Here is a 24,332-nt window from a genome sequence, read left to right on the forward strand (position 1 = left end):
CCAGCCCCAGGGATCACAAAATGGCAAGAGGAATATGAATCCTCTGCCAGCACTTAAATAAACTAATCTACCCCGCCTACCTAACTACTCCCCATTGGATAATGCTTGATTGACATCTATTAATAACCTATTAGAAAATATCAACACAAAACCAGATCTAACTAGCTTAGCTACCTAAACAACCAGGGAACCCGCCTACTTAACTACTCCCTATTGGATAATGTTTAATTGACATACATCAGCACCTATTAAAAATTATCAACACAAAAACCAGCTCTAACTAGCTTAGCTACATAACAAACAGGGTGCTTATATTCACTCTATCCTATACAGTCTCTCGTTCTTTTGAACAGTGGGGGAAGAAAGAGGGGTGATGGTGGGCAGAGTAGGGAGTTGTAGATGGTAAATAAAATATGAGTTTTTAGTAGACTGGGTAGAAATTGGGGACTTTTAAGGGGGTTTGTTTGGTGAGAGAGGTGGCACTGTAGCACAAAGACATAAAGCACGGATAATTAATTTGATGGCATGTACATTTCTGACTTTCATATAATCTACAGTAATTTCTTTTTCTGCCAACAGATACACTTCTACCAGGAAAAAACAAGTGTGCTTCAAATACAGGTACATAAGTACACATATATCACATGTAAAGAATTCTGTGAGCAGTGTCTGATAATGGCTCTAGCAAACTACCACTGTGCTGTATATCTTATTAGGAAATTATATGGGCTTTATTTTGGTCTTGGTGGCCTCATGAGCATGCTCTCTAGTCTTCTTTTTCCCAGTAGCATCATCAGATACTCACTGCGATGTCAATAAATCAAACTCACTGACTGGAGAGTATGGAGAACACATGACAGTACTGGATAATGGTATAACTTAGGAACAGAGAAAGGGTTAAACTAAGGCTAATCATAATGGTGGGATACACAATTAACAAATAACAATCATCATTTAGAAACATTCTTATTGAATTTTTATAGACTAAAGTATTGCTTGATTACATTTGTAGAACATATAATGTATAGTATTAGGTGATGGAGGTGTGAGAATTAGTGTATTATGAATATTTTGTCAGATATTCTAAATGCTTTTGAAGTTTGCCTGATTTTATTCATTCAGACATTGTGTGTGACTGTCAATAATGCCTGTAAGTGTCACATGATTTATTTTTTAAGTTTTCCTTGGTGAAAAGTGCAGAGTAGCTGGTTATATTACTTGCAATATTTAAAGATTATTAAAATTGTGATGACATTTTATACAAATTGAATTTTGCTACACAAAATTCAAGCTGTTCATAATCAATGTATTGGTTCATCCTAGGTGCGTGTAAGCGAGGGGTTAATCTACAGTAGACAAGGAAAAATAATATACAGAACACCCTGGCAAAATTCAATGGGTCAGCAAAAAAAAAAACCATGCACCCTACCTAATAACAAAATGCAGAGGATTTAGTCACACACATTTGCAAATATATTACAAATTACTGTATCTACCACATCAAGGTGCTTCCGATTAGGTGGGCTACACTACATAATAATAGCCCCACTTTGGGTCATATATTCATGTGTTTCTAAACTGACAGACAAGTTTTCTATAACTACTGTATATGGGGGGTCATTCCGAGTTGATCGTAGCCCTGCAAAATTTTGTAGAGCTATGAATATCACAATAGACATGCGGGGGGACGCCCAGCACAGGGCTATCCCGCCCCTGTCAGCACAGCACAGGGCTATCCCGTCAGTGCCGGCCCCCCCACCCCTGCAGAAGTGCAAAAGCATCGCACAGAGACAATGCTTTTTCACTATAGGAGTAGCTCCCGACCAGCACAGCTTTAGCGTGCTGGCCGGGAGCTACTCATCACTCCCCGGCCCACAGCGTCTGCGTGTGACGTCACACAGCCACTGCGGCCTGCCCCTGCACGGCCCGGCCACGCCTTCGTTGGCTGGTCCACGCTTACAAAACGGCGGCCAAATGTCACCGTTCGGCCCCCTGCCACCCAGCGACCTCCTCTGCCTGACAATCAGGCATAGGCGATTGCAGCCCAGCTATGGCCTTCGGCCATCTGGCATGCACCGGCGCACTACAGCACCGGTGCATGCACAGTGGGTACCCGTTCGCTCGGCTGCAATAAAAAGCAGCGAGTGAACAGGTCAGAATGACCCCCATGGCCCTAAGACGATTGAAATTAAATTTTGTAACAGAACAGAGGTTCTGACAATACAATCTTCAAGATGTACAACTTTTGCTTTGCGATTCTGCACTGTATTTGGCAACGTGCAAGCGGAAATGTGTGCAGAACAGTTTGAAGAATTCATTTCTTTTTTAGCAATGTTGCAATAATTTGCTCTATTGATTCCTGCTAATAAATAAGCACTCTACACTGCCAAAGAAAGCGAACAGGGTAAATATAATAATACATACTCAACCTGTAATTATAATATGTTATAATACCTACATAGCTGTTTAGTATCATTGGACTACTATATATTAACCCTAACTTTGAAATGCTTAACTGTTTAGTAGATTTAAATTAAAACTCAATATCTTTCCTTATGTGCAAGAAAATAAATCATTGCAATTTGAAAATCAATGCAATTTTAAATTTAAACATTTATTTAGAAATTAATACGGATTGTTACTGCTGCTTAGAATTACTACACAATTCCCTTATGTTCTACTTGAGCCATATGGCTACTTAAACCTTCTAAGAAATGATGAACACTAAAAAGGAAACAAAACAGAAATGTTTGTATCATCACATGTTACAAACGTGTACTTCATTTATGTTACGTAAATGTCAAATCTCCTCATATAACAGAATCCTCCTCTCTGACATACCTGATTGACACAACTGGTTCAATGAAGGATGATCTTCGACAGCTTAAGTTGGTCAACGGCTGGCTTCTTGATCAAGTATCAGCAAAGTTTCCTTGTGGAATACGGCAATATACAATGGTGGAGTATAATGACCCAAGTATGAAATTACACTATTCCTCACTGCCAATCTGACCTACCTTATGCATTATGAGTAGAGAAATCATTGTCTAAAATGTTTTTATTTTATTTCACTACATGTGTAGGATAGATAGATAGATAGATAGATAGATAGATAGATAGACAGATAGATGGATAGACTGCATATTCCAGAAAGTGCAGAAATAAATCAGCACAGCATATTTGCAAAAATAGAAAAAAGCATTTATAAGTAATATTATACCATCAGTCATAATAAAACGTGCAAATATGCTGTATACTCATGATGTCACAATGTACAGCAATCATGTTCGCATAGTTCAGCAAACGGCCCAGTGATCAATGTACCCTGTGACATGATGAATATAAGTGTTTTTTAAACTGTTATGACTGATGGCATGATAGTACATTAATACACTTTCTTCTATTTTTGCAAATATGTTGTGCTGGACATTCTGGAATATGCTTGCTACATAAAACATTAAAAAAAACCAAAGTGTATCAGGTGGTCCCGTACCAAATTAATTATTAAACTGTTTATCGCAACCAGTCTTGTGATACTTATCAGATGTTCAAAATTCTCCATTTCACTCCAAAAATATGACATAATATATTTATTATTCTAAGAGCAGATATATATATATATATATATATATATATACATACATACACACACACTGACAAAACACATTGGGATGTACTGTCCCTGAGGGTCCAGTAGATCAATAAGGATGCAGTTAAAATACCATCAGTCAGGATCCCAATGGTCAGAATCCTGACACATCCCAGAGGCAAGTAGTGGGGTTGGTGTTAATCACCAGGGGTTGTGTGTGTGTGTGTGTGTGTGGGGGGGGGGGGGTTATGGTTAGGCAGGGTAAAAATACTTACCAGGGTGACTTGGGATTCTCTCCTTTGGGATACCACTGGCAGTCTTCTAATTGTCGGAATCCCAACTCTTAGTATTTCGTACCCAACCCGATCAATACTCATGTTTATCATCTGTCTGAGATAAGCTTCTGTTGTAGTTTTAAACTGTATTAATATATATATATATATATATATATATATATATATATATATTTATGACAAATGTCCAAAAGAAATAGATAGTAAAATACAGTATCTAGGAAAATATGCTTTAGAGTTCCAGGCTTTTTTTTTTTTCCGACTTGTATTTACAGTATAAATTCTGGATTTGGTATGTATTTAGATTAAAAGTAAATGAAACAATTTCATTCTATAAAAACTGTATATCTTGGTTACCTTAAAAGTTAAAACTAAATACAGTATGCACACATTCTTTATTTTCAGGAATTGGACCTGTGCAAAGCACAGATTCCAGTACAATATTTGATGGTTTCTTCAATAACATTACTGTGCATGGTGGTGGTGACTGTCCTGAAATGGTCATTAAGGGCCTTGAAGTTGCTTTGGAGAGTTCACCTCCTAACTCAGTCATTCTGGTCTTAACTGATGCATCTGCAAAGGATTATAATGATAAAAATTTGACAGATCGTGTAGATATGCTCATAGCTACAAAGCAATCAAAAGTAGGTAATGGTTTGGGACTGCTAATAACTGTACAATTTATTTCTCTAATACAAATTTTCTTGTATATGTGTATATGTATTAAAAGGAATAAGTATTTTGTGTCAAATTTGTAATACCCCTTGACCAGTAATCTACTTGTGCAATTGAGTATAACTGACCAAATATTTATGTAAAGCTACAACAAACTTTAATAGTTAATTAAAATAACCATATTATTTAATTTATATTTGTTAAAGATTGTAACAGTATCCTAAGCAGCCGATGCTAGACTTACAGAGGTCCGAGGTACATTGGGCCATTGCAATTCAGTCCTTTAAGGCTGGTGATATTGTATATGAGCATTATCCACTTCCACATACAATAGCCTCATGGACTCTTATCCTTTGTGCTGAGTTTTACTCATGTCACACAACATAAATGCTACATCCCCCACTGCTGTGCTCTATGATTGGCACTGCCACTCCCCACCCCAGCCCCCTGTTTATGTACCCCTCAACCTATAGTTGAAACACAGTGATTCCATTAGAATTATCACTATTTGAAGAAGTGCATGAAAACCTGTAAGTCTACAAGCTGGGTACAGAGAGTAAACGCTAAAGATTATTATTTTTTTGTAGGAAAACATAAGGTCTGCAACTAGGGTGGTGTGGCTGGTGCTCGGCACACAGCACATATACCCTGTTAGCGGAGAACTGGCCGCATACACCTGCCATCGTCTATGTGCTATGTGCCACTGATTCCAGCTGCAATGCTGCCCGCTGTAATGTTTGTAGCGGTTCCCCATCTCCTTCTCTGCCAGGCGCACAGCTGCATATTATAATGGGCAGCACCGCATCTGCCTGCCCAAGTACTCTGCTTCCCCCGGTACCCCCATCTCCCGCAGTGTCTCTTGGGACTGGGAGAGATGTCATGACGTCACTCACAGCCCATTCCCGCAGTGCACTGCACCAAGAAGTCGTTGTGTTTGGATGGGCAGCAGGACTGGAGAGTCAGAACTCACTACTCTGAGTCTGATGCCACTGATCCCTGGAGAGCCTACAGCACAGGGCAATACAGCAGCAGCAGCAAGGTTGAACGTGCAGCACCTGGTGACAGTGCCCTCAATCACGGAAACTATGTCATCATTGAATCATAACATCCTTGCGTGTATGTGTGTGTGGGGGGGAATTATTAGGGAAGGATATGTTATGAATGAAGGAGAGGCATAGGTAGGAGAGGCATACGGAGGGGGTTTGTGGGTGCTATTAATGGACAGGTAAAATTATTCTGTAAAGTTATTATAAATTTAGAGAGTGAGGCATAGAGAGTGGTTGAGGGGACTAATAACAGACAATATTGTACAGTGTAATGTGAATTGGTACTATTCTGCGATCACGCTCCTTCCCCATGAAGTCATGCCCTTATATTTTTGGTGCACACTGACTCTATTTTTAGTATGTGGGGGGCAGGGGGCACCAATTCTCTTTCTGACGTAGTGCACCAAGATATCTAGTTACGGCTCTGGGAAACAGCTACATGTAAAATCAAATTTAATATTATCTTTTGAACATGTTTGTCTTCAAATACTAGCCAGATCCTTCTCACGCTGGGGCAGATGTATTAACCTGGAGAAGGGATAAAGAAGTGATAAACCAGTGATAAGCGCAAGGTGATAAAGTATCAGTCAATCATTACAGATTTGAAAAATGACAGGAGCTGACTGCGCTATCACTTTGCGCTTATCACTGCTTTATCACTTCTTTATCCCTTCTCCAGGCTTAATACATCTGCCTCACTGCCCCAAGTCCCCTTTGTCCTGTTCCTAACCCTCCTCTCTTCTGTCTCCTCTGTTCTATCATGGCCCTGTCACCCCTGAACTAGGCTGATATGCTGTGGGATCTAGTGGGGATCCCCCCTTCACTCCCCTTCTCCAGCAAACGAAATGTTCATACATCTCGTCACTACTGCTTCCTGCTTTGCCTCGGTAATGAGGTGATGCAGGAAACACTATAGCGGCACGATGTGTGCTGCATAATACATCTCCACCATGGAGAGGAGGGCAATCAAAGTGTAATGGGTGGATATTTGTAATACTTTCTAGAGGACCAGTGGGGGCATTGCTCATAGCAAACAATCAGATTCTACCTATCACTTATAACATGTATTAGTTAAATTGATAGCTAGAAACTGATTGGTTGCTATGGGCAATACCTCCACTTATCCTTTAGAAGGTTTGAACAAATCTCACCCTATTTAATGGTTTAGGGGCCTATTCATCATTGGGAGCCGGATGGCTGCTGTTAATTAAGTATCCAACTCACCATGAGTTGCAGCAGTGGATAATTAATTACCAGAGCAATTCGGCATTGCTCCAGTGTGGGGACATCTGATCCGAAAAGCAGTATCAGTGATTTTTACTAGTGTTGGGTCGGCCACAGGCCATTTACTGAGGAGAAGGCAGAGGAATCTGCTTGATCCCTCTTTCCAACTCCGGACCTCCTTCCTATAAGAAGGAGTGGATGCCGGGAATCAGTGCCATCTGAAGATAGCATTAATTCTCCAAAGCAAACTCTGAAAACTGAAAATTGATGAATACTAGGCTACCTTTTTGTGCCCCTAATAATGAAAGGGCCCATTACAAAATACATGCGGAAACTATCATTTTCGCATGTGTAACGGGATTAGTTCCCGTAATGAGTTAAGTTTTCCAAAAAAAGAATTTTGGAATATCTTTTAAATGGTTAATTTAGTTATCAAAACATTATTAAACTTCAAATGCCCTTCTCTCATTGGATATATATATAGATAAATAGATAGATAGATAGATAGATATTTTAAGGTTTGCGCTTTATTTAACTCAAGTTTTGAATTATTTTTTGTAGATATTTTTTCTGATCACTGGCCAATGTTCTGGCATCATGGACATAAAATACCTAATTTACAGAGACATTGCCTCAGCAAGTTTTGGACATGTATTCAGAGTTAGACTTTCAGAGCTGAACAAAGTAAGTACCTTGTATAGCACATACATTTTATACACACAACAGTGGGCCATCATAACAGAGGGCCTGATTTGCATATAGCACTTGATGCTTGTGGCCAAGTACTTACATTTTGTGTCTATTGCTGTGGGCGGTCCGCTCAGCACAATAAAAAGGGTATGCCTATACATGTCTCTGCAAACTAGTATTTGTACAAATCTACAAAAGCGCACTTAGCAAAAATATAATCATCATATTCAGTTCCAAGCTACTGCCCCTCTAGTGCTGCATTCTAATAAACTATTGAGTTTAATCTAAAATATTGTTTGTGTTAGTTTAATTCATCCTTAATAAAACATGAGACTTCAGGGCTGTCTTTATTACATTTGACTATTTTGTGTGTATGTGAAGCTATTTATTAAATTGCTCATAGTGGATTTTCTCACCGCCATAGTGCAGCATGGAGACTTAAAACAGGTCAACGTGATATTATAGGATGAGACCATAAAAAACATCAGCTTTAAGCTAGTGCAAATGTCAAGAAATTGTAGTTGACAATATACTGTAGTTGTGGAATGGAACAGTCATGCATTTTTCCATATAGGGGTGTATTCAATAAGATTAGGATCCAATCAGACATGCATTTGCCGGAATGGATCCGACAACCCCTATTCAATGGACGGCCAAATCCGATGTCAGATTTGGCCGTACCCTGGGTCCTGTCCTTCCGCTGCTGTCAGCGGCTGACGGGGTAAGCGGCGGATGGCAGGGGTAAGCTGGACAGTGGCAGGAGGAGCAAAGACCGGCGGCCGATGGGGGGAGCTGCCGGCGGGGGGACATGTCTGCGGTGCATGAGGAGGCACTGCAGGTAGAGAGAGGTGCCTGGCTGGGGATGGCCAGGCAAGGTACAGATGGGTCCACATTTATCTTGACCTTTAATAGGATTAACTGAGACTGGCCAGTCGGACTTAAACCCCTGCTGTAATGACTTCATCCCCTGCTGTATTATTCTCTGTATTGTATTGCAGCTGAGAACAATAGATGAAGGGTTTATGCTAATAAGTCATGTTGTGCCTAGGCGCAGAAAACTAGTCAAGACAACCGTGGACCCATCTGTACCTCTCATCCCCGTAGCCTGCCGCACCGCTCCCCGTCTCCTCACCTCAATCTGACTTGTTTTCGGATTGAGTTTGTCAGAAAGGGGGCCAAAACCTGTCGGACTTGGCCTCATTTCCGACAGACACATGTGGATCGGCGGCTATTCCACTGATCCACGTGTTTTCTGACAAGTCGGGAATTCCCAACTTGTCGGGAAAAATTTGCCTCTAATGAATAGGTCGGAATCCCTTCCGACCTATTTCTGTTGGAGGCTGCTGTCTTTCTGACAAGACGACAGCTTCCGACAGTAATTGAATACACCCCATAGTGAGAAAACCCCCTAAAATACACCTTTTCAGCTATTTACCTCCACACACCAGAGCATATTTGTCTGTGCAAACCTCAGCTCCTCCTCAAACACCACCACCTTGTTATACAAACCCATGCATCTTAGAGACAAAGACACAGAAGACATATTGATGGGAATTCAAATGTTATCGCACCCCCAATCTCCCATTTAAAGTGATAGGAGATCGTGGGGCGATATTCAAATGACCCCACTTATCACACCCATTATGCTTGGGTTTAGGCATACACAGCACCTAAACCCAACTAAAGTAATGAGTGCAAGCGTGAAAAGACCTGCTTGGGTGCCCAAATGGGTCTCTTTACGCGCATTTCAGCTCTCTACTAACCGGGGGTAAAAGGCTGAAATGAACTTGTTGCGCTCGTCCGCAGCAACATTAGAATACTGCCGGCAGATGAGATACGGGGAGGAAAATTTCGCCCTTTATGTTTTAGAAATAACCAACAGTGTCGTTATGCATCCTCTTCTATGCTTGTAATCTTACTGTCTTCCTTATACTATTATTCTATAGTAAATTAACAATTCAATCATGGCTCTTTTTAAAGCATATGCAAAAAATAATATACTACTGTATTTAATTGTACGGATATTATTTTCTTCCTAGAACACTTATTATTTTCTTCATAGGCACTTTTACCAAGCAGTGAGTTTGTGCAGAAAAAAAACAGCGTCTATTCACAGGAGACAGAGGGACTGGGGGCATGCCAGCAGCTCAGAGAGCACTGTCCATGCCTCTACTGTGATGAAAACTGAGGCGTGGAAGGCAGTCGTTGTATTGCCGTGAAGCCATGCCCCTTTCCCCAAGCCATGCCCCTTTTTTTTAGGGGGAGGGGGGCACAGCTACGCGCGTAAGACAGTCCCACATCTCCTATACTAAAAGTTGGGAGGTATGCAGTTCTGTGTGTTACCTTCTTGGCAGCATAAATATCTTGCTTTTTACACAATCCACAGGTGTTCTACTATTTGGACTTCATTCTGTCGAGACCTGTTAACAGCTCAGCACGACTGTTCTCTGCGGACTATGATGATGGAGATAATAATGACAGCTTCTCAGTTGCAGATAACTTTACGGCATTAATAGTGACCACTGATGGCATAACTCAATCAGTACAAGTGGCTAGGCCAAATGGTAAGTGCATAAAGTATGATTATAATCAGTACTGGACCTCAGTTTAGCCTATGTAAAAAGATAGAATGTCTTATACTTTAATTTCATATTGAGAAAAAATACTGTAAAAGTACACCTCCAATGAGATTTAACAATATGGAGGCTCATTATGCAGGTACTGTACTTACCCTTTCGGCTAGGTCTATTCACTGACATTTTTACCTACTTTTCATACCTTACTTCCAGGAAACACAGAGGTATGAAAAGAAGTGCTGGGTTTGCCTTATTAATGCCAATTTTCATCATCAAGAGGGAAAAGCCGAGCATATCCCCACTCACCTTGCAAGAAGGCAAATGTTTTCTTGCTTTCTTAGCTTGGAGCAGTGTCTGATTTAGATCCTATTTTGAATACTGTATTTTTGCACCTGGGCAGCAGAATAGGTTGACTAATAGATAATTGTGCAAGGTCTCACCAGGATTAGTGCGGCTCCTGCATTTGACAGTTACACTAGGAGAATACTAAAATAATTGTAAGACTTTGCTGATTGAAAGAGCTTTGGCGGCTTCTTTTTTGCAGACTTTTTCTTTCTTCCTTCCATCTCTCTCTTTCCACATCCACTTCATCCTGTCTCTGTCCTCCTTTTCCTCCTGTCTCTCTCCTTACTCCTTTTCCTCCTGTCTCTCTACTTCCTCCTTTTCCACCCATCTCTCTCTTACCCCCTCTTCTTCCCATCTACATCTCTCTCTCCCAATTCCTCCCATTTCTCTCAATCCGGCTCTTCCTCTGATCTCTTTCTCCCTCACTTCCTCTCATTTCCTTCACTCCCCATCATCTTCCCATATCTCTCTCTCTCCACAATTTTCATTCCATCCCTATCTCTCAACTCAAAGATACCTTCTGAATTATTTTATTATTCTCAATCCTCCTTCTTTTCCTCTTCCAACTTTAATTTCTCCTTCTCCTTGTCCATTTCATCCTTTGTTATTCTCCGCCTTATCCCTCTTGTATTCTTGTCTTGTCTTTTTTTCTCTGCCCTAGTCTTTTCCAGTCCTCCTCCTTGATTCTTCTCTAACCTGCTTCTCCTCCCCCTCTATTCTCCCTTTATATCATAGCATTGGTGCATAATTTGCTGTGCCTCGACTGGGAGAGCTCAGCACACATAGAGGTGAGATGTATCAAACATTCTAAAGAGCGAAGAAGTGAACAACCAGAGAAATTGCCCTTAGCAAACAATAAGCTTTTATTATCCTTTTATACAGTGCACTTGATAAATGCTAACTAGAAACTGATTGTTATTGTCCTCTTTAGAAGATTTGGTACATTTCTGCAAAAAAATTGTGTATGGCAGTTCTGAATCAGCGCAGTACAATTACTGCCCACCACTTGTATACAATACAAGTGCCTGTAACCATCCAATCCTGAGCCCACTGTGTAATTGTTCACAGTGGCAGGGTGCAGAGCAGAGCTGGGGGGGGTCATCTCTGGCAGGAGCATGTGCGTTTATGCTGTAAAATGACCCACACATGGTGTGCATTCCTGTAAACACTGATTGCCGGGACTCTGAGAAACCCGTGCCAACGAAAGAGGTGGGGGTGATGCTTACATATAGAAGAAGTGAGGGCCATAGGGTAAAGAGATGAGCATGCATGCTCCTTCATTCAGCTGTCTGTTCAGTGCTGTGAGTGGGTAGATGAGAGGGGTGGGGGCTGCACTGAGTGTCATGATGTACGTAACAGCCACTAGGAGGTATGATGGGGGGCTGGCCCTTCCCTCTAGTGCACAGGTCAAAGATGAATTTTTAGGCTGGTTATTTATATATTTGAAGGCACAGAGCACAATTGTCAATAATACTAACGGTAATATCTGTTTTTAGGACTAGAAATTGAACTAAAAGTGATTGTATCTGAAAACTGGGGTTCTGTGTACATTGTTAAGAATCCTGTGCTGGGAACTTGGACAATTCATGTCAGAGGAGAAGGGCTGCACTCCATACGTGTGGAAGGATTTAAAGGTTCATAACAACTGTTTTGTTGTGCAATGATAACAACAACTGGAATCTTACTAATATTTCTCTCTTTTCTTTTTTTCAGCAAAGAACACGTCATGTAAGTCACTATGTATAAATAAATACTAAGACTGTATTACAGTATTTCTTGTTTCTTCTCCCCCTTCTTGTTATCCCACCCCCTTCAGTGCCCCAAAACTAATCCCCAAACTTCACTGTCACCTAAATTACTGCTACTAGATGTGTATTTTTGTATGTGAAGCCTATATTGCCTAATTCAAGGTTTATTGCAAAACAAAATGTTCCTCTAATAGGCAAAAACATGTGACTGCAGGTGGGGCAGATATAACAAGATGGGAAATGACACTTGACAAATATGTCCGCTGTCTCCTTTCATTTTTGCTTCATGTATTGAGCCTCTAGCCACTAGGATTTGTGCTGACTGGGCTATTAACGGTTTTACCCTTCGTGATCATCAATATGAAATTTCTGTTTGCAGATGATGGGGGAAATGTAATAGGGTGTGAGAATCAGAAACTAAGAGATTTTGGTCAAATTCTCCTGTTTCTTTTTAAAGTGGCAATCATTTACAGTACGTGGGAAAACCAGGCTGATTTTGCCATGTAAATGATTGACACTTTAAAAAAAGCAGGAGAATTTGACCAAAATCTCTCACGTTCTGATTCTCACACCCTATTACATTTCGCCCGATGTGTTTACAGTGTGTGTCAAAAGGCCCGTACACACTGGTCGATATATCGGCCGTTCTTTTGAACGGCCGATATATCGCGGGACCGTCGGCCAGTGTGTACGGCCGATACGTCTGTGAACTCCGTCGTTCACAGACGTATCGCGTCGGCCGCGCAGCACAGCCGACAGCCAATATATCTATCAATATATTGGCGCGTCGCTGTGTGTGTATGGGGCGATCGGCTGACCGCCCGTACACATGCTGCGGTGGCCGGCGGTGATTGACAGCTGAACTGGGCGGGCGTGTGTACACGCCCGCCCAGTTCATGACGTCAGTCCCTGACGGATCGAGCAGTGTGTATGCTGAACACACTGCTCGATCCGTCCATAGATAAATCTGCAGATCAATTGATCTGCAGATATATCTATTAGTGTGTACCCACCTAAACCTTAGTATCTTTATCCCTAAATTGTTGATGGAACTTTAAATATTTGGAACCCTGTCTGACAATAAAATTAATTATACTAAATCTGAAGCACTAACCCAGCATGTACTGCACTCTCTTCGACTCAGTTTGGATGCATCTTTTAATTATAGCAGTATCCTGCTAAAATTTGTGATTTACCTTATCAAACACTGGCCCTCATTAGCTCGCTAGCTGCTTTTAGCAGCATTGCACACGCTAGGCCGCCGCCCTCTGGGAGTGTATCTTAGCTTAGCAGAATTGCGAACGAAAGATTAGCAGAAATGCTACTAAATAATTCTTTGCAGTTTCTGAGTAGCTGCAGACCTACTCACAGATTGCGATCACCTCAGTCCGTTTAGTTCCTGGTTTGACGTCACAAACACGCCCTGCGTTCGGCCAGCCACTCCCCCGTTTCTCCAGACACTCCCGCATTTTTCCCTGACACGCCTGCGTTTTTTAGCACACTCCCGGAAAACGCTCAGTTATCACCCAGAAACACCCCTTTCCTGTCAATCACTCACCGATCAGCAGTGCGACTGAAAATCGTCGCTCGAACACCAGCAAATCTACTAAGTTTTGTGTTAAATAACTTAGCGCATGCGCTCTGCGTACCATGCGCAGTTAGCAACAAATCGCAGCATAGCGAAAATCGGCAACGAGCGAACAACTCGAAATGACCCCCAATATACAGTACCTAGATCTATTGAACCAACTATACTCCTGTATTGCAGAGGCTACAGCAACTTGGAAATCATTTTATGTTTCATGGATAATCAGAATGAATGCTATTAAAATTAATGTTCTCCCTCTCTGTGTAATTGCTCCCACTTTGGTCTGCTTGCAGTCCTTGATCGGAAAGTTCTTATGGGTTGGTAAAAAAGCCAGGCTTAGAAGGTTATTTATGGCAAAATCTTCGATCAACAGAAGTTTGGGTCTCTTGCTGCTGCATATTATTATGTACATCAAATCAGCCACATTAGGCAGGATGTAATAGAATCTTAATTTCCCGGAGATGCGGGATGCCGACTGAACGCAGACATTTTTTTTAAAGCGGCAGTCATTTACAAGGCATAACAATGCCGTTTAAATGACTGCCGCTTTAAAAAAAATGTCTGGATTTGACCGCCATCCCACACCTCTAGAAAACTGGGACGCTATTATATCCCACCTATTATATCTTGGCATTCTAATCCTGTTACAAATAAATGGATCGATATTGAAAATGAAAAAAACAAAACTGGGACTGCGCAATTCACTCTGATATGGATATTTATTATCTCTTAAAATTAATCTCTTAAAAATACATATAAACACATATAATATTAAATGCTGGCCAGCATCACATAAAAATAATATAAAATCAACCTATATATTACCAATAGATCTAGTAATTAAAGATATATTACTTGATTCTAATGTAAACCTATTACATCCTATATCTTAGATTTTGTACAAAAATAAAATGAACCATTAATAACTTTCTCCAAGGAATGAGTAATATCACTTCAATTCAATTTAAAACAGGAAGAATTGTCCAGCGCTTTTCTATGCTTAGTGACGTCCAGCAATGCTGGGTGATTTTTCCTTTTTAATATTTATATTCTGTCCCAGCATAGATTTAATTAATATCTCAATCCAAGCCAGAAAGTCTCTCTCCTCAATTGAAAACCATCCACATTCAATTAAGCACTTTAAACCACGTTATCCTTATTCCGGGCTTCTGCCGTTTAGCTAAGCAGATCATACACAATATTAGCCTCTTAAAAAGCAAGTATAATGTTCCCCTCTTTCAGGGTATAATACTATGCCTGTGCAGGTGTCCTTGGATAATCGCTCCCGGCTATTGCAGCCTTATCTGGAGTCTCCGGGTTCTCACTGCAGTGTGGTTATATTTTCAACCACTGTGGGGTTTCATAAGCATGCGGCCGGCCGGCCCGTTAATGTCTCAGCTGCTGCCTCCTGTACGACAGTCTCCGCTGCTACCTCCTAACAAGACAGACGCGTTTCTCCGCCTTCTATTCCGTCGGCGGCTTCTTCAGTGTCAGATATTCATGCTTTGCTTCCTCTAGTTTAAATACCCACCCGCGCCAATCGCGCGTGCGTGTCAGTGCTGCGGATCAAGCCTCATTATCCTTTTGTGGATCAAATATCATTATCCTTTTGCGGATCACAACTCATTATCACTTTGGCTTCCAATACATGTCTTAAAATCTTTATATTCCCGATCTTATTTTTTCTTTATTTATTTCTTTATGGTTCACATATGTGTTGTATACTTATAATAATATAAGGTCATATCTATACCTCTAATCATTGCTATTTTTGGAGCATATAATTAATTCTAACTATAAAGATATATAAGTAATTACTAAATAATAAACTATAAATTATCAGTGATTAATTACTAAACAATCATCAATCATATCTTGAATATACCATTGGTATCGCTCAAAGCATATTTCCTTATGAATTCTTTAGTACTAAATAATATCATATTTAACTCCCACCATGCTTAGTACTATCTATATAAACATATGTACAGTAGTATATTTTTCCTCTTAAGCATTCCTAGGCATTTTTTCATCTATATAATCGATCCTCTGTATATATTTCTATTTTCTTTCACTTATTTTAATAAATTGTGTATATGAACACCCCTTATTTCATCTAACTAAGGAACAGACATTCTAACCTATATATAAAAGAGAGACTAACCACCAGAACTCACATATCACTTTTTATAGACTATATACCCATCTATATCCCATTCAATTCCACTGTGTCATTAAGGCCCGATGGTACTAATGTATCTAGTCTATAGATCCAATAGGCCTCTCGTCTTTGTAGCCTACTAAATCTATCCCCCCCTCGATTGGTGAAGTTTATTAGTTCTATTCCAACCATTGTGATGTTGTTCACATTCGCTTTTTGACAACGTATTACATGATCCGATAATGGATGTCTTGCCCCTTTAATTATATTTCTCCGATGCTCCATATAGCGAATATGTAAAGTTCTCGTGGTTCGTCCCACATATTGTTTCCCGCACTTGCAGGTAATAAGATAAATAATGTAAGTGGACATACAATTTATAAACTCTTTAATAGGAAAAATCTCACCCGTAGTAAATGACTGAAAAGTCGTACTCTTTCTAGGTATATTCACACATGAAAGACAGTCCATTTTCCCACATTTATGGGATCCCATCGGTCTTACAGGCAGCCATGTATTTAATGTAGCACCTTTACCCCCTTTTTCTTTTTGAAAATGACTTGGCACCAATTTTTTCCTTAGATTATCTGCTTTTCTGAAGATAGTTTGTCCTCTAGGATCTATGCATGTTTTTAACACTTCATCTAAAAGTAACAAGGTTGTGTTCTTCTTAATTACCTGACTAATCTTATACGCACAGCTATTATACTTTGTGACAAATATTTCACTTCTCTCACCCATATTCCCCATTTCATTTTTATTATTTTTATTTTTATTATTATTAGCAATACATTTGGGTCTTAATAAAGTTTCCCTATCCATAACCTCCACCTCACGGTAAGCTTTCTCCAAAATCCCCTGCGGATATCCCTGTTCCTGAAAAGAATCCAACAGTGTCCTGGCCTGTGTATGAAACATAGAGAGCGAACTACAATTACGACGTAGTCTGACCAACTGTCCCCTAGGAATATTATCTTTCCAACTACGTTTATGTGCACTCTTATAATTTAGATACCAGTTATTATCTACTGGTTTAATGTACGTTTTTGTTACTAGTCCTTCATCCTCTACTGATAGCTCTATATCTAGAAAACATAACCTTTCAGTGCTATAACTTGTTGTGAATTGTAAACCAAACTCATTATTATTTAAACCATTAGTGAATTTCTGAAGTGCTTCCAACGTCCCACCCCAAATTATAAACAAATCATCTATATATCGACCATAGTACACCAGATCCGCCCCGAGCCCGCCTCCCCACACATGCTCCTCCTCAAAGGCACCCATATATAGGTTGGCGAAACTCGGAGCGAATCTGGCCCCCATAGCCGCACCCTGTGTCTGTAAATAATAATGTGCATCAAACATAAAATAATTATGTGTTAAAATAAACTTAATAGCATCTAATAAGAAGACACGTAGAGGGTCCGAGGTATTTCCCTGTCTCAAATAATTTTCCACTACCGATATTCCTTTTTCATGTGGAATATTCGAATACAATGACTCCACGTCACACGTTACCAAATAGAGACCTCTCCTCCACTTAATTTTATTTATGATATTCAAAAAATGTTGTGTATCCTTTATATGGGACCTCAGACCCTCTACGTGTCCCTGTAAATAGTGATCTACAAAAAATGATAAATTATTGGTGAGTGACCCTACACCTGAAATAATAGGTCTCCCAGGTGGATTAACAAGTGATTTATGAATCTTAGGTAAATAATAAAATGTTGCCGTGACTGGATGTGCACAAAGTAAAAAATTAAACGTTTCCTTAGATATAGAGCCATCTTCGAGGGCTATGTCTAATAACTCCATATATTGTCTCTGAAACAGGGTGGTGGGGTTGCCCTCCAATTTACGATAGAATTTTGTATCCCCAAGTTGTCTATAGCACTCTGTGATATAATCTTCTGTCTCTATAATTACTACCCCACCCCCCTTATCAGCTGGCTTTATTGTTATACCCCTATCATCCTGTAAAGATCTCATAGCTTTTCTCTCCCCCAAGGTCAGATTATCCTGATATTTTATGTCGTGTGATTTTTCACATATTTGTTTAAAACTGGCCAGAGTCGATTTATAGAAGCTTTCTATATATGGTCCTTTAAATGCTAAGGGGTAAAAATCTGATTTCTTTTTGAAGGACTTAGTCCTAATATCAAAAATCGGTATTTTCACATCTATAGCCTCTTCCCCAGTGTCTCCCTCCTGTCCCAAACTTATTAATATGTCTCTTATTATTTCATCATCTTTATCCAAGATAATGGGTGATTCTTCACTTTTCTTCTTTTTTAATTCTTTAAGTGCAAAGTATCTTTTCCTACTAAGTGTGCGTACATAACGATTAAGATCCACAAATAATTGAAATAGATTAGGTTTGGCCACTGGCGCATAGTTTAAACCTTTCTCCAATATACTTATTTCTTCTTTCGTTAATACCCGTTTGGACAGGTTATAAATACCTTTCCCTGTTACATCTTTTAATACTTTCTGCGTGGCGTCTTCCACCTGTTTTCTTCTCCCCCCCCCTACATCCTCAGAATCTACGTTTCTTGTCCTTTTCTTCTGGTACTGGGATATCTGCCATGTATTGCGTTCTTGATGCCTGTCTAAAAAAACTCCTCCCTCTGACGGTGTGTGTTCACAATCATCCTCTGTTTCAGATGGTTTATTACCTCTATTTATTGTGTCTCTTGGTGTATCTAACAACTGATATCTATTTTTATGAAAAAATTGGGGTCTCTTATTTTGCAACTGTTTCCAATTATTTGCCCCTCTTTCCTTGGGCCCTCCTTCTTGATAATAATTAGCCTGCTGCCTAAATGGTTGTCTACCTCTACCTCTCTCAAACTTTGTTTGATTGTATTCCCGTCTCTCATATATGTGACCTTTATTGTAACTACGCGATGCCCCATTTTTATAATCATTAACATCCCTCCCCATCTTATATTCCTTTCTATCTATCAATGATTGTTCAAACTCCAATAATTTCCTATTAACTTTTAAATCTCTTTCTTTAAATTCAACCATTTTCTCATACTCCTTTAATTCAATATGTATTTTCTCAATTTCTATTTGTAAATCTTTTACTCGCTGTTCCCTATATTTAATTAATAACTGCATAAGTTTTTTAGAACAGTTATCCAAGGTGGCATTCCACTCATCCGTGAATTCTTTATCCTCTTTAAAAGTGGACTCTTTCAATATTCTTAGTCCTCTCGGAATTATATTACCATCTACATATTTTTGTAAGGATATCTGATCCCACCAATGTTTTGTTTCTGCCATACATAAATTCTCTAGTTTATTAAAACATCCATGCATTTCTGCTACCTCACTTCTCTCCTCTCCTCTACTAACATTAATTTTACCTTTCAAGTACAGATCTCTCCTTTCTAACCTATTCGAAATGCATGTTAATTGTGCCATTCTTATTTAGAGCGATACCAATGAAAAAAATCTCTACTAATAAAACACTCCAATTATCCAATCAATCAAAGCTGCCTGGGTAACCAACAGAACAATTGAACAACCAAAAAAACACACACCTGGCGCTTTAATTGACTACAGATGAATGCAGCAATCCCAAAAGGGTCCTTGGTTTTAACCCTTATTATAGAGCCACAAGAAAAAAACAAAACTGGGACTGCGCAATTCACTCTGATATGGATATTTATTATCTCTTAAAATTAATCTCTTAAAAATACATATAAACACATATAATATTAAATGCTGGCCAGCATCACATAAAAATAATATAAAATCAACCTATATATTACCAATAGATCTAGTAATTAAAGATATATTACTTGATTCTAATGTAAACCTATTACATCCTATATCTTAGATTTTGTACAAAAATTAAATGAACCATTAATAACTTTCTCCAAGGAATGAGTAATATCACTTCAATTCAATTTAAAACAGGAAGAATTGTCCAGCGCTTTTCTATGCTTAGTGACGTCCAGCAATGCTGGGTGATTTTTCCTTTTTAATATTTATATTCTGTCCCAGCATAGATTTAATTAATATCTCAATCCAAGCCAGAAAGTCTCTCTCCTCAATTGAAAACCATCCACATTCAATTAAGCACTTTGAACCACGTTATCCTTATTCCGGGCTTCTGCCGTTTAGCTAAGCAGATCATACACAATATTAGCCTCTTAAAAAGCAAGTATAATGTTCCCCTCTTTCAGGGTATAATACTATGCCTGTGCAGGTGTCCTTGGATAATCACTCCCGGCTATTGCAGCCTTATCTGGAGTCTCCGGGTTCTCACTGCAGTGTGGTTATATTTTCAACCACTGTGGGGTTTCATAAGCATGCGGCCGGCCGGCCCGTTAATGTCTCAGCTGCTGCCTCCTGTACGACAGTCTCCGCTGCTACCTCCTAACAAGACAGACGCATTTCTCCACCTTCTATTCCGTCGGCGGCTTCTTCAGTGTCAGATATTCATGCTTTGCTTCCTCTAGTTTAAATACCCTCCCGCGCCAATCGCGCGTGCGTGTCAGTGCTGCGGATCAAGCCTCATTACCCTTTTGCGGATCAAATATCATTATCCTTTTGCGGATCACAACTCATTATCACTTTGGCTTCCAATACATGTCTTAAAATCTTTATATTCCCGATCTTATTTTTTCTTTATTTATTTCTTTATGGTTCACATATGTGTTGTATACTTATAATAATATAAGGTCATATCTATACCTCTAATCATTGCTATTTTTGGAGCATATAATTAATTCTAACTATAAAGATATATAAGTAATTACTAAATAATAAACTATAAATTATCAGTGATTAATTACTAAACAATCATCAATCATATCTTGAATATACCATTGGTATTAACGAAAGAAGAAATAAGTATATTGGAGAAAGGTTTAAACTATGCGCCAGTGGCCAAACCTAATCTATTTCAATTATTTGTGGATCTTAATCGTTATGTACGCACAATTAGTAGGAAAAGATACTTTGCACTTAAAGAATTAAAAAAGAAGAAAAGTGAAGAATCACCCATTATCTTGGATAAAGATGATGAAATAATAAGAGACATATTAATAAGTTTGGGACAGGAGGGAGACACTGGGGAAGAGGCTATAGATGTGAAAATACCGATTTTTGATATTAGGACTAAGTCCTTCAAAAAGAAATCAGATTTTTACCCCTTAGCATTTAAAGGACCATATATAGAAAGCTTCTATAAATCGACTCTGGCCAGTTTTAAACAAATATGTGAAAAATCACACGACATAAAATATCAGGATAATCTGACCTTGGGGGAGAGAAAAACTATGAGATCTTTACAGGATGATAGGGGTATAACAATAAATCCAGCTGATAAAGGGGGTGGGGTAGTAATTATAGAGACAGAAGATTATATCACAGAGTGCTATAGACAACTTGGGGATACAAAATTCTATCGTAAATTGGAGGGCAACCCCACCACCCTGTTTCAGAGACAATATATGGAGTTATTAGACATAGCCCTCGAAGATGGCTCTATATCTAAGGAAACGTTTAATTTTTTACTTTGTGCACATCCAGTCACGGCAACATTTTATTATTTACCTAAGATTCATAAATCACTTGTTAATCCACCTGGGAGACCTATTATTTCAGGTGTAGGGTCACTCACCAATAATTTATCATTTTTTGTAGATCACTATTTACAGGGACACGTAGAGGGTCTGAGGTCCCATATAAAGGATACACAACATTTTTTGAATATCATAAATAAAATTAAGTGGAGGAGAGGTCTCTATTTGGTAACGTGTGACGTGGAGTCATTGTATTCGAATATTCCACATGAAAAAGGAATATCGGTAGTGGAAAATTATTTGAGACAGGGAAATACCTCGGACCCTCTACGTGTCTTCTTATTAGATGCTATTAAGTTTATTTTAACACATAATTATTTTATGTTTGATGCACATTATTATTTACAGACACGGGGTGCGGCTATGGGGGCCAGATTCGCTCCGAGTTTCGCCAACCTATATATGGGTGCCTTTGAGGAGGAGCATGTGTGGGGAGGCGGGCTCGGGGCGGATCTGGTGTACTATGGTCGATATATAGATGATTTGTTTATAATTTGGGGTGGGACGTTAGAAGCACTTCAGAAATTCACTAATGGTTTAAATAATAATGAGTTTGGTTTACAATTCACAACAAGTTATAGCACTGAAAGGTTATGTTTTCTAGATATAGAGCTATCAGTAGAGGATGAAGGACTAGTAACAAAAACGTACATTAAACCAGTAGATAATAACCGGTATCTAAATTATAAGAGTGCACATAAACGTAGTTGGAAAGATAATATTCCTAGGGGACAGTTGGTCAGACTACGTCGTAATTGTAGTTCGCTCTCTATGTTTCTTACACAGGCCAGGACACTGTTGGATTCTTTTCAGGAACAGGGATATCCGCAGGGGATTTTGGAGAAAGCTTACCGTGAGGTGGAGGTTATGGATAGGGAAACTTTATTAAGACCCAAATGTATTGCTAATAATAATAAAAATAAAAATAATAAAAATGAAATGGGGAATATGGGTGAGAGAAGTGAAATATTTGTCACAAAGTATAATAGCTGTGCGTATAAGATTAGTCAGGTAATTAAGAAGAACACATCCTTGTTACTTTTAGATGAAGTGTTAAAAACATGCATAGATCCTAGAGGACAAACTATCTTCAGAAAAGCAGATAATCTAAGGAAAAAATTGGTGCCAAGTCATTTTCAAAAAGAAAAAGGGGGTAAAGGTGCTACATTAAATACATGGCTGCCTGTAAGACCGATGGGATCCCATAAATGTGGGAAAATGGACTGTCTTTCATGTGTGAATATACCTAGAAAGAGTACGACTTTTCAGTCATTTACTACGGGTGAGATTTTTCCTATTAAAGAGTTTATAAATTGTATGTCCACTTACATTATTTATCTTATTACCTGCAAGTGCGGGAAACAATATGTGGGACGAACCACGAGAACTTTACATATTCGCTATATGGAGCATCGGAGAAATATAATTAAAGGGGCAAGACATCCATTATCGGATCATGTAATACGTTGTCAAAAAGCGAATGTGAACAACATCACAATGGTTGGAATAGAACTAATAAACTTCACCAATCGAGGGGGGGATAGATTTAGTAGGCTACAAAGACGAGAGGCCTATTGGATCTATAGACTAGATACATTAGTACCATCGGGCCTTAATGACACAGTGGAATTGAATGGGATATAGATGGGTATATAGTCTATAAAAGGTGATATGTGAGTTCTGGTGGTTAGTCTCTCTTTTATATATAGGTTAGAATGTCTGTTCCTTAGTTAGATGAAATAAGGGGTGTTCATATACACAATTTATTAAAATAAGTGAAAGAAAATAGAAATATATACAGAGGATCGATTATATAGATGAAAAAATTAGAGATGAGCGCCTGAAATTTTTCGGGTTTTGTGTTTTGGTTTTGGGTTCGGTTCCGCGGCCGTGTTTTGGGTTCGAACGCGTTTTGGCAAAACCTCACCGAATTTTTTTTGTCGGATTCGGGTGTGTTTTGGATTCGGGTGTTTTTTTCAAAAAACACTAAAAAACAGCTTAAATTTTGATCCCAAAGTATTATTAACCTCAAAAACCATAATTTACACTCATTTTCAGTCTATTCTGAATACCTCACACCTCACAATATTATTTTTAGTCCTAAAATTTGCACCGAGGTCGCTGTGTGAGTAAGATAAGCGACCCTAGTGGCCGACACAAACACCGGGCCCATCTAGGAGTGGCACTGCAGTGTCACGCAGGATGTCCCTTCCAAAAAACCCTCCCCAGACAGCACATGACGCAAAGAAAAAAAGAGGCGCAATGAGGTAGCTGTGTGAGTAAGATTAGCGACCCTAGTGGCCGACACAAACACCGGGCCCATCTAGGAGTGGCACTGCAGTGTCACGCAGGATGTCCCTTCCAAAAAACCCTCCCCAAACAGCACATGACGCAAAGAAAAAAAGAGGCGCAATGAGGTAGCTGACTGTGTGAGTAAGATTAGCGACCCTAGTGGCCGACACAAACACCGGGCCCATCTAGGAGTGGCACTGCAGTGTCACGCAGGATGTCCCTTCCAAAAAACCCTCCCCAATCAGCACATGATGCAAAGAAAAAGAAAAGAAAAAAGAGGTGCAAGATGGAATTGTCCTTGGGCCCTCCCACCCACCCTTATGTTGTATAAACAAAACAGGACATGCACACTTTAACCAACCCATCATTTCAGTGACAGGGTCTGCCACACGACTGTGACTGATATGACGGGTTGGTTTAGACCCCCCCCAAAAAAGAAGCAATTAATCTCTCCTTGCACAAACTGGCTCTACAGAGGCAAGATGTCCACCTCATCTTC

The 24,332-nt window shown here is 39.4% G+C and overlaps 1 protein-coding gene across 1 annotated transcript in view; it reads left to right on the forward strand.

Annotated features, from left to right (window-relative positions):
• Positions 1 to 2,829: 2,829 nt before the first annotated feature.
• Positions 2,830 to 24,332, forward strand: part of LOC134944180 (hemicentin-1-like) — a 35,618-nt gene continuing 14,115 nt past the window's right edge. Inside the window, exons 1-6 of the mRNA XM_063932756.1 lie at positions 2,830 to 2,977; positions 4,288 to 4,526; positions 7,389 to 7,511; positions 9,904 to 10,081; positions 11,935 to 12,072; positions 12,152 to 12,166. Coding sequence (XP_063788826.1) covers positions 2,863 to 2,977; positions 4,288 to 4,526; positions 7,389 to 7,511; positions 9,904 to 10,081; positions 11,935 to 12,072; positions 12,152 to 12,166 — 808 coding nt within the window. The 5' untranslated portion in view covers positions 2,830 to 2,862. The remainder of the gene's footprint in view (positions 2,978 to 4,287; positions 4,527 to 7,388; positions 7,512 to 9,903; positions 10,082 to 11,934; positions 12,073 to 12,151; positions 12,167 to 24,332) is intronic.

The sequence above is a fragment of the Pseudophryne corroboree genome, chromosome 7 (genome assembly GCF_028390025.1).
Source record: "Pseudophryne corroboree isolate aPseCor3 chromosome 7, aPseCor3.hap2, whole genome shotgun sequence".
NCBI classification, from domain to species: Eukaryota; Metazoa; Chordata; class Amphibia; order Anura; family Myobatrachidae; genus Pseudophryne; species Pseudophryne corroboree.